At 36.2% G+C, this 15073-nt stretch overlaps 1 protein-coding gene across 2 annotated transcripts in view; it reads left to right on the top strand.

Annotated features, from left to right (window-relative positions):
• LOC103029908 (CD2-associated protein) overlaps positions 1 to 14094 on the top strand; it is a 57439-nt gene extending 43345 nt beyond the window's left edge. For both annotated transcript variants that reach the window (XM_007245401.4, XM_022666236.2), the window contains 5 exons: positions 8362 to 8474; positions 9838 to 9918; positions 10755 to 10927; positions 11276 to 11339; positions 12162 to 14094. In XM_007245401.4, the coding sequence (XP_007245463.3) occupies positions 8362 to 8474; positions 9838 to 9918; positions 10755 to 10927; positions 11276 to 11339; positions 12162 to 12203 (473 nt within the window). In that variant the 3' untranslated portion in view covers positions 12204 to 14094. The remainder of the gene's footprint in view (positions 1 to 8361; positions 8475 to 9837; positions 9919 to 10754; positions 10928 to 11275; positions 11340 to 12161) is intronic.
• The last annotated feature ends 979 nt before the right edge of the window (positions 14095 to 15073 follow it).

The raw sequence follows: 15073 nt of genomic DNA, 5'->3' as shown, positions 1-15073 counted from the left end.
CGACAACAAGCAGCTGAGAAAGATCGCAGTCAGCAACCGGTTCAAGTCCACTTCCGAGCTCACCGACTTGTGGAACAAGCAGACCGGCGCTGACGTCTCCAGATCAACCACTTACCGTCGTCTGCGCGAACTCTGCTTCAAATCTCGCGTTCCAGCAGTAAAACCGATGCTGAACAAGAAACAAATGGAGAAACGGCTGAAGTGGGCCAAAGAACACGGCGAGTGGACTGCTGAAGACTGGCAGAAAGTGGTCTTCAGTGACGAATCACGCTTCTGCATCTCCTTCGGTGAGGTCCTCGTGTCTGGCGTCGTGGTGGCGAAACCTACAACCACGAGTGCGTGAAAAGATCCGTCAAGTTTCCCCAGAGCGTTATGGTCTGGGGATGCATGTCCGCTCGAGGTGTAGGGAAACTCTGCTTCCTCAAGAAGACTGTCAATGCTGCCGTATATCAAGATGTTCTGGAAACGTTCCTGATTCCGACTGTTGAGGAACAGTTCGGCGAAGAAGACTTCATATTTCAACAGGATCTTGCACCGGCTCATGCGGCAAAGTCGACCAAAGATTGGTTCACTAAAAAACAGCTTGAAGTTTTGCCATGGCCGGCCAACTCGCCTGACCTCAATGTCATTGAAAACTTTTGGGCCATCGTCAAGCGGAAAATTCGCGACAGAAAGCCTACTACGCTGGACCAACTGAAGCAGAACATCGCCACTGCCTGGGAAGCTGTGAGTGCGGAAACTTGCGACAAGCTGGTCAAATCGATGCCGCGGAGACTTCAGGCAGTCATACAAGCCAAGGGGGCAGCCACAAAATACTGAGAAAGTGATGATTGTAATTTATAATAAAAATTATTCTAATTCAATGAAACGGTTTCTCCATTATTCTAATTCAATAAAACAACAGTGTCACAGTTAAATGGCCTAAATGGGCCTTTTGGAAAGCTCAGCTGAGCAAATTTTTTTCCAGGTAACGAGTTCTGTGATTAGTCTAACGAGTAGGACAGGTGCGGTGAACACCTGATTTGCTTTCTGCACAAAAAATGCATTCAAAGAATTTCATGATTGCACTATTTCAAATTATTCTAATTCGTTGACCAGCACCTGTAGTCTCAGAGGAGCGAGACAGAATGGCTGCCTGTCTGTTTTGGTGTCTCTCATGGCCCTTGCATACGCCAAAACGTATCCACCCCATCTGTCGAATTGTGCCGTACCAGCAGTTATCAAAGCATTCCTGTCATACAGCCCAGTGTCTGACTATTTGTCACAAACTTGAAAATATTTGGTGATCTTTAAACAGATCCATAGTGGAGCCATCATTTAATGTAATGGCATTAGGTTTTGGGTATTCCAGGTGTTTGATTGGCATGAGCCTCAGAACTTTTTCAAATTTAAAATGCAGTAATTACTAGGGGTGTCAATTATCGAAATCGATCGAAATTATGTCATGGTCTTGAGCCTCAAAGTCAAAAAGAGGATTGACGATCCCTCCCGCAAATAGCGCAGCACACTGTAGCCGAGGCTGCGGACATTGTGACTGCTTAAAGAGCAGCCCTTTCTCCAGAGAATGTGGACATTCTCATCTTCTTAAAGAAAAACTTGAAAACATAAAAATAACAGTTATTTTGTCTAAACTTAAATATGTTAATAGTTTTAGTTCATTAAGGAGCATCTTTCTCTGAGATAAAGTTAATAATATATCTTTGTTAAAGGAGAAAACTTGTCATTCTCAGGGACCGAAAAAGTCTTAGTCTTATTTTTCATGTTTAACTGTTATAGTAGGATAGAGTTCAGTTTCTTAAGGCTCTAATTCTTCTATTATTTTTACATGACTGTTCCTGTATTTTTTATTATTCCTGTATTGCCACTAAATGACATATATCTTAATTAATTAATTATTTAAATTTGACCATTAGTGGTGTATTACAGATCACTTGTATCCCTTTGCATCACTTATATCAAGCCCACCTTTTGAAATAAGATATTGTAAATTTGATGAATCAAACCAATAACTGACCATAAACTAACCTAAAACTGGCATAGGCCTTTCTGCTGTAAAAAAAATAAATAAATAAAAAATAAAATCGGAAATAAAATCGGATCGAGGATTTAGAGAATCATGACACCCCTAGTAATTACCCATATAACATAGCTGTTTATTGGTCAGTTTTTCAGTTCAGTGTTTTTGTGTGATCATTAAAATATTTAAAAAGTTTCATTTAGATGTTTAAACTTTCCTCAAGTCATTGAAACTGAATAAAAAACATAACGAGGCTAAACATGTTAAGCTGAAAGGCAGCAAATCTTAGAGGCTGAGAAATGACAGCAACTGCACAACCACTTTCAGCCCCTTTTTAAATAGTGTGTCAAGGTGCATCTTGTTCATGTGTACAAAGAACTGCAAATTGTATCTTCTCTCTGTAAAGAGCACTCATGTGGAGGAACGTTAGAGGATTAAAAAGAGCAAAAGCAGAAAGAATACAGAGATAAAAAAGAATAAAAATGCTCTGTGGAGTGTCTGGCCCTCGTTATAACAACAACTGGAAGCCGTGCGTTTAAAAAGAAAAGAACTGTTACCACAACTACATGAAGCACGAAGGCGCGGAAACATTGCATATTTCAGATATGATCAGCTTGTTGTTCACCCTCCCAAATCCCCAGCGAAGCATAATGAGTAACCTTACAATGTTCACTGTTTCATATATATACATAGGCTGAAGTAGTACTTCACTGTTTCATGGCTTCAGCTCTTCACAGTTTTCCTTTTCCTTTTTATGATCACTATTCAGGCCCATGTACATCTGAGCACATGGCTTTCCAGCCTGATAAACCTAATTTATTTACTAACATAGATCCTGATATTAATTTCCTAAATATGTCCATTGGTAATGCAGTTTGTAAATGTTCATATCTTACAGATAAATCTTTTACAAATCTATGTGTAAAAAGTAAAATTAGCACAGACAACTCTTTTTCCCTCTTCCACTTAAATATACGTAGCCTTGCAAAGCACTATGACTCTTGGCAACACTTTATCTCACTATTTCCTATACAATTCACTATAATGGGTCTCTCAGAAACTTGGTTGAATAGTCATAAAGTCTCGATGTTTAATATTCCACAATATCATCACATTTCATATTACAGGACTGATAGGCCTGGTGGAGGAGTCTCTCTATTTATAAAAAATCACATTAATTTTATTGAACGCAGTGATCTAGTAGCACTACTGGCTGATGAGGCAGAGGCAGTTATTATCGAGCTTAAGAATTCTTTACATAGTAAAAATGTTATAGTTGGTTGCATCTACAGGCCACCACAACTAAATAGCAATACATTTGAAAAACTCTTTACCTACGTTTTAAATAAAATCACAGAGGAAAATAAAATGGGGTACATGATGGGAGATTTTAATATTGATCTTCTTCAGCAGCAGAACAATAATTTTATTAATCAGATAAACGCGTCCTTCTTTTTTCCCCTAATAAGCAAACCCACTAGAATAACAGCAAATACCAAAACATTAATTGATAATATTTTTTCCAATATAATTTCAGTTCCCAGTATTAATGGTATATTATATGCTGATATTTCTGATCATCTTCCAGTCTTCTCCATAGTAACTTCAGCTACACACACAACCAGAGAAAGTATCACTGTGAGAAATTTCAATAATAGCAACATAAACATTTTCAGGGAATACATTGCAAACTGCTCATGGGATGATGTTCAAACTCAAAATAATGCACAATATGCCTACACGGCTTTTTCAGACATAATAAAACAGGGAATTAATCAATCATTTCCATATATAAAAAAAAATCTTAACAAGCCTTCTAAATCCTGGATTACCAATGCTCACAAGACTGCTATCAGTAAAAAACACAAGCTTTACAGAGACTACTTGACAAACCCCAGCCCATTAATGTACAGAAAATATGCCACATTTCGAAATAAACTACAGCATATCCTTAGAAAAGCTAAACAACAGTATTATGATAATAAATTTAAAACAGCCCATCATAACATGAAGAGTACATGGCAAATTATCAATGAACTTACTAATAGGAGTAACCAAACTACATATATAAGCGAATTTCAGTCTATAACACATAATGCAGCTATCACTAATCATATAGAAATTGCCAATGAATTTAATATTTTTTTTGTGCAGGTAGGACCCTCTATAGCTAACAAAATACCAGATACTCCACTGCCTCAATTAGACCATCCACCAGCACTCAAATCCTTTTCTTTCCGGCCAGTAACATTAACTGAACTTACCAATGTTGTTAACAAACTTAGGAACACCGGTGCTGGGATAGACGAGTTCTCGCCAACATTATTAAAAAAATGTCTCCCATCCATATCTAACCCATTACTTCACCTCATAAACCAATCTTTAAGTTTGGGGGTATTTCCTGATGAATTAAAATTGGCAAAAGTTATCCCAATATACAAATCAGATGACCCAACAATATTTTCAAATTACAGACCTATTTCCATTCTTCCATGCATTTCCAAAGTCTATGAAAAACTTGTCTACAACCAACTAATCTATCACCTTAATAAGCATAAACTATTATACAGTCACCAGTATGGTTTCCGAGAAAATCACTCTACTTCGATGGCCTTGGTTCAGCTCATTGAAAAAATCTCCAGTGCCTTTGACAACAATGAAATAACAATAGGAGTCTTTCTTGACTTATCCAAAGCATTCGACACAGTCAATCATAGTATCCTGTTAAAAAAGTTACAATATTATGGTGTTCATAATATGGAACTAGAATGGTTTAAAAGCTATTTATCACAGAGAAAACAGTGTGTTTCATGGCAGGGCACTTGCTCTAATCTCAAACCCATTGAGTGTGGGATTCCACAGGGGTCAATTCTAGGACCCTTACTGTTTTTAATATACGTAAATGATCTTTACATGGTAGCAAGAGATGTATTTTTTGTTTTGTTTGCTGATGACACAAACATTTTCTTTTCTGATAAAGATGGTCACAAACTAATTTCAACTATGAACTCGTCTCTGTCAAACATTGATTACTGGTTTAGAGCGAACAAATTATCCCTTAATGTAAAAAAAAGTTCATATATGCTTTTTAGTCCTAAAAATAAAAAAAGCAGTAATAGTCTTCCACCAATATCCATGTCTGGTAATATAATAAATCACGTTCATTGTACAAAATTTTTAGGTATACTCATTGATGACAAATTATGCTGGAAAGAACATATTTCAATGATTTCTAATAAAATATCTAAAAATGTTGGTGTCATTAGAAGAGTCAAATATATTTTACCATATAACATTCTTCTTAATCTATATTATGCACTTATTTATCCATATCTCTCTTACTGTAATATAATTTGGGCTAGCACTTACAAAAGTAGTATTAACTGTTTACATATTCTTCAGAAGCGATTTGTTAGAATGGTCACCTCAGCAAATTACCGTGCAACCTCTCGCCCACTTTTTCAAAATCTTCAGATACTCAATGTGTATGAAATTAACCAGTTTCAAATATGTCAGTTTATTTTCTCTTTTACCAATAACCTACTTCCTGATTGTTAGGAAAATAATTTTCAATATAACTTTCAAGTACATCACTACTCCACTAGATCCTCTAATAATCTCCGTGCTGCTTTTTTTAGAACATCAATTGGACAGTTTGCACTTTCGCACAGAGGGCCCATAATATGGAACTGCTTACCAACTCATTTAAAAATCTGCAATAGCATCACTAGTTTTAAAAAACAGCTTAAAACTTATCTACTCTCATTATAACCAATCCAAGTAGTAAATATGTATTTGTGTATATTATTCTAATTATGTATATTGAGTAACTATATATTACTGTTATTATTTTATTTTATTATTATCTTTTTTTTTTTTTTTCTCAAATTTTTTCTTTTTTCTGTGTTTCTTTTATAATTTCCTTGGAGGGAAAGTACCTTGTACAAGCCTCTTTAAGGCTTTTTTTACTTTCCCTGCACAGTTATTTTTGTTTGTTTTGTTTGTTTATTTGATTTTTTTTTTTTGATGTCACATTCTATCTGTGCAAATAAAAAAAAAAAATAAAAAAAAAATAAATAACGACAAAGACAAGACATGCTTGATGTGTTGATCCACCAAGCTGAACATTTCTTCTGTTTTTTTTTTTTCATGTAAAACATATCTAACTTTGTGTGAAAGGGCCTTAACAGTCAAAAATATTATGGATGGTCTAAACGATCAGCCTTTTTGGAATGAACCTTCTTCATACTTTTAAATGCGCTTGAAACAAAGTTGTTTGTAATATGGTAATGAACAGCTGCCTGTGATGTCATGAGATGTGATTAATAGTATAATCAGCAGTGTATAGAAATATTCTCAGTGCTCAAAATGCACAAGGAGAACTGAAGTGGCTGCGGAGCATCAACATAGTTTATACCCAGAAGTAAAGTTTGTGGACAGGTTTACTTCTGATCCTCTGAAATTGATGGACTATGGATCTTAGTGTTCATGATTGGATTAGGCCTTTGTCAGAGCTACTCTCATATCTGATTGTGAAATTGACCGGATTCTCTTAAATACATTTGACATGCCCTAATTCTAAATTGTTGCCCTCAGCTGAAGAAGCTGGCAGAGTGCCATTACACGCAGAAAGCCCCCCCACCACCCATCCCTCATTTGTAGGGCTATTTTACATAGCATCAGTCCGTATTAATGTCTTAAGAGCATTACTTTGCAGCACAGGTTACTTGAGGTCACTGTAAGTAATTTAATCAATCATCTTTAAATTAAAGACAGTTTGAATATGTATGGATGCACCTTCTTAACGGTAAGAGGGTTGCCTTTGAAGATATAATATGTTATTCCTATAAATAAGAACATATTTACAAAATTTACAAAAAAAAATCCCCATCTTTTTTTTGTAGTGATGGTCAGGTTAGGCTTGGACAGGATTTTTTTAAAGTTAAGATGCACATTAAATTCACAATTGAAGCTTTTTTTTGTTTATAAAGCTATTCAGTTCCATGGTTTGTGCTTTTGTGTATTACCACTTTAAATAAAATAAAATATTTAGCTGTGCTCATTGTATAAATAGCATTTTTTTCTGAAAGTAATTTAGGACTAATATTAGTTATTCTAGCATTCAAACTCTGAACAGTAGAACCTGCCTTTATCAAGATCAAGTGGCTCTTTTTTACTCCTTCAGTCTTTTCATTCTGAGAATTTTTGTTTAGCTCATTAGTTTACAACTTGGTCAACGTCAGCTGGTATAAAATAAAATACAGTCACTGCTCCACATCAAAGATGAGCATTCAGTAAAAGAGAAAGAAACAGGAATGTGTTGTGATGGCAGAACAGCGGAGTGAGGAGATTTCTCAGAACGGCCGCAGGCCTATAACTTCACTTTGCAGCCGAAGCTGCCGGAGAGCTTGATAAAAGCAACATGAAAGCTGCTAAAAGCATGTCATGCTAAAAGGTCACCAACTTGTCACATCATGTTACTGCACTGTGGAACTGCAGAGGACTTGCTTTGTGCTGTAGATTGGGCCCCCTTTTGATCGGTAAATATGTATAATTTGTGTTTAGACTGACTTACTTTTGCTTTTCTGGATTAAAAACAAAAAAAGAGATATCAGATTACATCTCCTGACTGTAGTAGCTACTGGCTTTTTCTAGTTGTTGCTCTGTGAAAAATACATCTGTCTGATAACCAGATGAACCTGGTTCATTTGAGACTCCTTGTCTACCACAATCTGCAGCAACTTCCTTTCTGCTAACAGCACATATGTTGTGTAGAGGGTGTTCTCCTAATTTATGGTCAGTAAATGTAAAGGTTGCGGAAGCCGTGGTGCATAAAGCTTCATAAAAATGTTTTACTTTTTAAGAGACTGCATTAAGAAATGTGGCTGTAATCATTTTACAGTTTATGTGAGATATTTATCTCTCTCTGGTGTCTTTAGCTGTTTTCCTCACATATAGCTGTAACCAAATGAATTTATTACGTCACTAAAACATGTTAAGAAATTAATCTGAGACAGAGTAAAGTTCCTTTCATCATGTTTACATTCACAAAGAACCACAAAGTATAAACTTTTTTTTTTAATATATAAAGTTAGCCTGCATTGTTTGGCATATAACGATGGCATATCAATAAGTATTTGAAGATTCAGCACTAGTAAAGCTCTTGGGTTATAATAGTTTTAACTTGATAAAAAATCAAAAGGATGTCATTGTCGCCACACTCAGCAAATCTTTCTCTTTTAGGTTTTTCTAATAGAAAGTGTTGTATTTATCTTGTGTTAGTACATGTATTTTTATGCTTGTGGAATATAATCACATCTGTGTGTGTGTCCCTGTCCCTACAGATCTCATGAGTTTCGATGATGTCTCCTCTACCTCGGAAAAACTGTCTCATCCAACTACAAGCAGACCAAAGATGCCCGGCAGACGGCTCCCGGCCCAGTTCGGTGGTCACTCCGTAAGTAAAATCTGAGTATTACAACAGGCATTAGCTTGGGAAAGAAAATTTACAATTAAATGATAGTGAAAATTGCAAAGTGCTATTATATTTTTGCTGTGAAAAAATGTACAAGGTTCTGTACAAGTCAGCAATGGTCAGTGTTGGGTTGTATGCAGTAGGGCTGAGCAACATGATGATATGTATAGTTTTTGTGGTATTATACAGTTGAACATTGTATGATTGCTCCATTTTGACCCTGGGTTAATTTCAGAAAGAAAAAAAAAATCTTGTTAAAAAAAAATTTAGATTTTGTGCAGAAATCCCTGAAATAACAATACTGTCATCAGATTGTGTGTGGATGATGACCACTTGATGACCACTTCCATAATTAAGTGGTATTGGATCATATATAATACAATTATCAAAACAAATATCTGTGTATTTTTATCATTAAGGGTCTCTGATCAGCTTGAATAAGGACATTCCTGTTTAATTATACTTATTGTAGGCCAGTTAAAGTATCATAGTTTTTCATGTACCACCCCCTCAGAGGGTGAACCCTCTTAATTCAACCAGTAAACCTACAAAGGGCTAATAGTTCTCCAAACTAAAAAAATAATGGAAATTCACACCTGTAGCAGTAAAGCTAAGTAACTGTTCTGTTTTATGTCTTTAATATTAATCTGCAATGAAGAAAATCATTTAAATGAGGGGAATAAAGAAAAATATTGAATGAGATGGTGTGTCCAGGCTGGTACTGTATATTTTCAGTTTTCATACTAAAATATATTAATTGTAAATAACAGTTACTGTGTATAAATGTTTTTTATTATTTTTATTTCAATTAAAATAACAAAATAATGATTTAAAAAACATCTTATAAAATAAAGTGCTTAAAAACAATTATTGCATTGTTTTAAATCATTTTTTACAGTCTTGGAACAAATTAGACATACTGGTGTAAATCTGAATGCACAGATCACATGCTATTGGTCGCTGAATTTCCTGTGTCGCTAAACTGTAAAAGCTAGAAATGTTACATTGATTAAAATAAACATATCACAAAAAATCATTGATTGTCGAATGATCCGAATATGACCGCATATGACCCATGTGATGTGACACATCTGTGGAAACTCTAGTCCAGTCATTTTGCTGTAATAATTTTATTTCGCCTTTATCACTCGGCTCCAAATGTTTACCTAACTGCTTAGCTGTTTTTCCTGCTTCTGTTATGACATCACAAAACAAAGCGGCCAGAAGATAAACAAGGAATTAGCGGAGCAGCGAGGGCCGGCTTAGAAGCAGGTGGACATGCTGTCAGAAGTGGCAGAGCTTCCAAACCCTCTGTTTGAGAAATGTGCTTTGTGGTGTTTCGCAGCCAAGCAAGGAGGCCAGTGAGAAAGTTCAGAAAACAGAGGAAGAGGAGGTTCCAAGACCAAAGTCCTCAGAGTCATGGAAGGTAGGAGAACATTTTATTCTTCTATATTTAACACTATTCTTCCTTTTACCATTGCATACTGTTCAGATGAATTGTGTGTTTTATAAGAATATTTATTTTCCATGTTATTTAATGAGGCAATTTCAGCTTCTGTAATATAATTTGACCTGGTTTGATTTGATTATGAGCCTCAGGCTTCATTTCTTAATTTGATAAATTAAAATGCCATTTCACAATGTAGGAAATGTAGATAACAGCACTTTGCATTAAAATCTAATTAATTCTGTATGTCTCTACTAAAATATCTATTTAAATAATTGCATTGAGCAGTTGTAACTGTAGAAATCTCTTATTTACAGCTGTTTTATAATGAGAAGGTCACTTATTAGACTATGCAGTCTTATGTCATCTGTACATGCACTTCCAGTTCATGCTCTGCCAGGTCATGAAGTACATGTGCTTTGTACCTACATTTATGGGCGATTTTAAGGATTTAAGGATTCAAGGAGATTTTATTGTCATTCGCATCACATGTGGTACATGAGGTGGAACGAAATTGTGATCTCACGATCCAGTTTACACCCAATAGATATATAGATAAAATAAGATGACAAAATAAAAGAATACAAAAAAGATTTAATATAACAAAATAGATAGAGTAGACAAGTAGCAGCAACATGAAGTTCAGAGTGCAAGTTTGCTATAGCAGCATGATAATGAAATTAGAGCAGTAAAAAATAAAGTGTCTCAGTGCGGTTTAAAGTGACCGATACACCCGTCACATTGGTGCACACATTGTGCCCATCTGGCACTAATAAACTTGAATTTGAAGCCTAACATGTTGTGTCTTTCCACAGCCATCCCTCCCAACACCAACACCTGCTGTGCACAATAAAGTGGTCAGCACCTCCACTCCTGAGCCCAAACCAAAAGCTGAGGGTGAGGAGGAAAAAAGAGGCGAGGTGGAGGAGCTCCGGACTCAGCTGAAGGAGTTGGCGCTCTCCATAGAGTTACTAAAGACGCAGCAAACGTAAGCAGAGTTTTACTTTGTGCGTGTGTGTCTAATCTTTATAGTCTCATTGCGCCAAGTCAGTTTAAACATACATATCTTTAACATTTTATTCAAGATGTTTTTTTTTATTATTATTATTTTCAGGACTATGTTATTCATTTATTACAAATAATTAAACAAACAAACAAACAAACAAAAACACAATTAAAAATAAGAACAGGGTAATTATTTTGGGCCCTGCTTTTTAATACTGAGTCTAATAGGTGCTTTGAACAGTATGAAACATAAAAAAAAACTGCTTTGGAATGTAATTTTATCAGATTTGTTATTTTAATTGCTAAAGTGTAATAAAAATCATTCCTGCAGGAGGGAGCTTTCTGAACTGAGAAATGAGCTGGACGAGGAGCGGTTGAAACGGGTGGCCCTTCAGGTAAATCACTCTACAGGTCAATTTCTATATCCTGCGTTTTTTAATTCTGTGGGCCTGTGCCCGAGAGATTGGAGTTCTTCTCAGCAGAGAAACTGCCCTCACATTCACCACATGCAGAGAGCCTGACTCCTGCTGAGCCCAGCTACCAACATCCACCAGTAGAATCCTCAGAGCACTGGAGCTTTTTCTTCAGATGATAAAACACCAATCAGTTCACAAAAAGCTTCTGAGAAGAATGTTCCCTGTCTTATTTTGCCCTCTTTCACTGTCCTGTTTCTTGGTAGCAAAGTGTAATTGTTATTGACACTAAGATATATGTAGCTTGGCTTTGTTATCAGTTGATGTTAACAATATACATGTAAGACCAGTTAAACCTTATTAGTGGAGTTATTATAATTAAATACTTACATTATTAAACCAGAACACAATTCAGTCAGTGTAGAATATGGGCATAAAACCTCTGTCCCCAGAGATACCGTAACACAATGCAAGTCAGTGGTGTTTATGCTCCTGTACCTCTCTGAAACATGTGGAGAGAAGAAGATAAATATGTGGTGTATGTTTGTAGGCATGTGTTTGTTTGTTGGGAAATGCTTTGTGATTCAGATTGGATACAATTATTGTTTAAGGAAAAACAATCTTTTACAACATTTACATCCTTTAAAACCTTGATAAGGACAGTGGAGAATTCATGTCGTTTGTTTTGTCTTTGCTTTATCTAAGACCTTTTCACATGTTTTCCGAAAGCAAACTTGTGTGTAATGACATATGTGCAAAGTCAATTTAAACTGTTCTTTTGTGTTTTTGTGTTTTTTTTTCCAGCTGGAGATAGAGAAATTAAAAAAGCAGGTACAATCAACGTGAGATCAGCGATCAAGCCTGAAAGCCCTCCTCCTGTCCCTTTGCTGGTGGATGGAAGCCCCCAGAAGTGACGAATATCATTCCCATAATCCTTATAGTCACTGACTTACTCCACAAATTGTAAAATTTACATTTGCACATAATGAGGTTTTTAAGGTATAAAATGGTGTAATTAAGACAGATGTATATGTCTTTCTATCTCTCTCTCTCTCTCTCTCTCTCTCTCTCGCTCTCTCTTTCACTGTGTCTCTATCTCTCTCTTTTTGTTTGCCAACAACGATTGAGGCCTTATTATATACTACTGTGCTGGATATGCAACCTCTGCATTCTTTTGAGAATGTGGCTGAATTTGCAAATTTAATACTACTGAAGCTGTATAAGTAAAGGAGGGGATTCTTTTCTTTATTTTTATGACATTGGGTAGATTTTGTTTCCCTTTTTTAAGCTTTTGTGATTACAGCAATAATCGTTCCATGTTAGCCTCTTTAGATGACTTGGGAATATATGGTGTACTCCTGATGCTTTAGTTATTTTTTTTTTCTTTTTTTTTCTGATAATCTGTTAAAAGGGAGATAGGCCTGTATTATGTTTGTTTGTTTTTTTATTTTATTTCTAACATTCCTATCCAGGGTGACACTATTGTGCCTGTTTTACAAGTGTTAATACTGGGAGCTTTCATTTATATCCTCAGAATTACAGTAATGAAAATATATATTTATGGTCTAGTGATTGCAGAAAATGGTTAAAAACTGTATGTGTTTTATGTATCATGGATGAGTTATTGACTTATTCTCAGATGACAGTTCTTTAAGCAGTAGGTGATATAATATAATATAAAAATGACTGCTGGTTTAATGATCTCCCCAACACTTCAATACCTTTTCCTGAGCAGATGATCTAATTATCCAGTGTGTAACATAGCAGGCAAGCTAATGCTGTCCAGTGATGATCCAGTCAGGTTTGAATTTAGGACCAGTGTGAACCTAATGTTTCTGACACGGTGGGTGTAGGAGCATCCAGTGGTTGTTCTAGTATGTCTGATTTGCGCTTCACCATCTGCAAAAGAGCAGCATTTTGTAGAGCAGTGGCTCTAATAAATCTGCAGTGATGCCAGAACCAACACAGACCTGTAGCAAAGAAACAGTTTTAGCCAAGGCATTTATCCTAAAAGTTGCATTGTTTCATTCAGATGTTCCACTTCACCCTTGTTTCACCCATGTGTCTGGACAAATGGTGATTAAACCACACCCTACCCACCAGCATCCAACAATTATTAAGTGCTTTTGCTTGCTTGCACAATCCCTCGATCTAAAAGATGGCTTTTCCCGGATTTAAAATCCCTATTCTAAATGCCAAACACTATGGATGGCCTTGTCAACAGACTCTCAGTAGACTGAAACTGCTGCCACATTAGACTGTATCAATACATATTGGATAGATTTATGTAACCACGTCTGTCTTACTAGCAATTGGACCTTGTTCTTCATTCGAGTACACTAAAAGTGTATCCTTTCCTCAGGCTTCTTATTCCTGTTAAAGCATTCCACATCAGGGACCCTGTGTGTGCGTGCGTGTCTGCGTGCGTGCGTGTGTCTGCGTGCGTGCGTGTGTCTGCGTCCAATGCATCTAAATTGTGTCCAATCCAGATTAAATCCAGATACTCTGCTATTCACATATATATTTTCTCCACATGAAAGGATCTATGTAAGTGAATTGGCGTAAATACATTCTTTTTTTTTTTTTGCTTTGTTTGGTTTAGAAACTGATGTGGACATATTCAGCATCTCTCCAAGTGATCTTGTTTACATGATTTTGAACAGACATGCATGAACTGAGATTTTGTTTTTGTTTATTTTTTTTGTTCCAACTGAATAAATATCTTTTATTTACAGAATGTGATCTTGTCTAATGTTGTCTACTTGTTATCCTGGTTCAGACTGATTCTCAATGACTTTGGTGTCCTAAAAATCCATTGAAACCCATTGAACATGCTCAGGAGATTATAATATTGCCTCCATTGCTTCTTAAAGGCACAAATCCATGTTTTTAATCTGAACTAGTGCTGGCCGGTGTACCGGTTAATGCGGTATACCAGAGGGGAAACTAGAACCGCTATGCATTTTTCTTATACCGCCATACCGATAGAGGTGCTGCAGGGCGCCGTGTAGAACAGTGCAGTCAAAGAAGCATATGCAGCTCTGTGGAGTCAGACGCTGGTGTAGCTCCGTCCTGCCTGGAGAGAAATCAGAACTGCTCCTGCTGCTGTTTCCACTGTGTGAGTGTTTTATCCCAGTAAAATAGAGCAGTTACTACAGCGCTTTTAATTATATTAATCCTTAAAGGATGATTTTAGTGTATTTGTTAACTGGAGAAAGAAGGGAAATGTGGCTGATTTTATTACTGTAATGCCTTTAATGGCTTTATTTGGAACATATTGTAAATTGATATTAAACTTGTCTTATGCAGTAGAGCTAGTTCTATTAGGTCTATTTATAGTGTTTATGGAACTATTTAAAATATTATACCGCCCAGCACTAATCTGAAAGAAAAAATATTTTTGGTAGCATGATCACAGTGGTTTGATTTAAAAGCTTGGGCTTGCATGACTGATTAAAACAGAAGCACAGCAGGACGGACAGATGAGGACAGTCATGCCACAAGAGCTTATCTCACAACTCCACATACACACACACCTTTTCTGCCACCCTGTCAGAGCCCATATTCATTCTCCTCACTCTTGGATCACACTCCCACTTCACAGAGACTAGGCTTCGCTCCTGTGTTACAAAAGGCTTTTCACATCCGGTCCATCACTGATTGGAAATTGGCACTGAGAGATTTATGTAATGGCACAATAAATGCCTCAGTCTCAG

Source organism: Astyanax mexicanus, chromosome 1 (assembly GCF_023375975.1).
Source record: "Astyanax mexicanus isolate ESR-SI-001 chromosome 1, AstMex3_surface, whole genome shotgun sequence".
In the NCBI taxonomy this organism is placed as follows: domain Eukaryota; kingdom Metazoa; phylum Chordata; class Actinopteri; order Characiformes; family Acestrorhamphidae; genus Astyanax; species Astyanax mexicanus.
The sequence above is the reverse complement of the archived record's forward strand: the minus strand, read 5'-3'. Positions and strand labels throughout refer to the sequence as shown.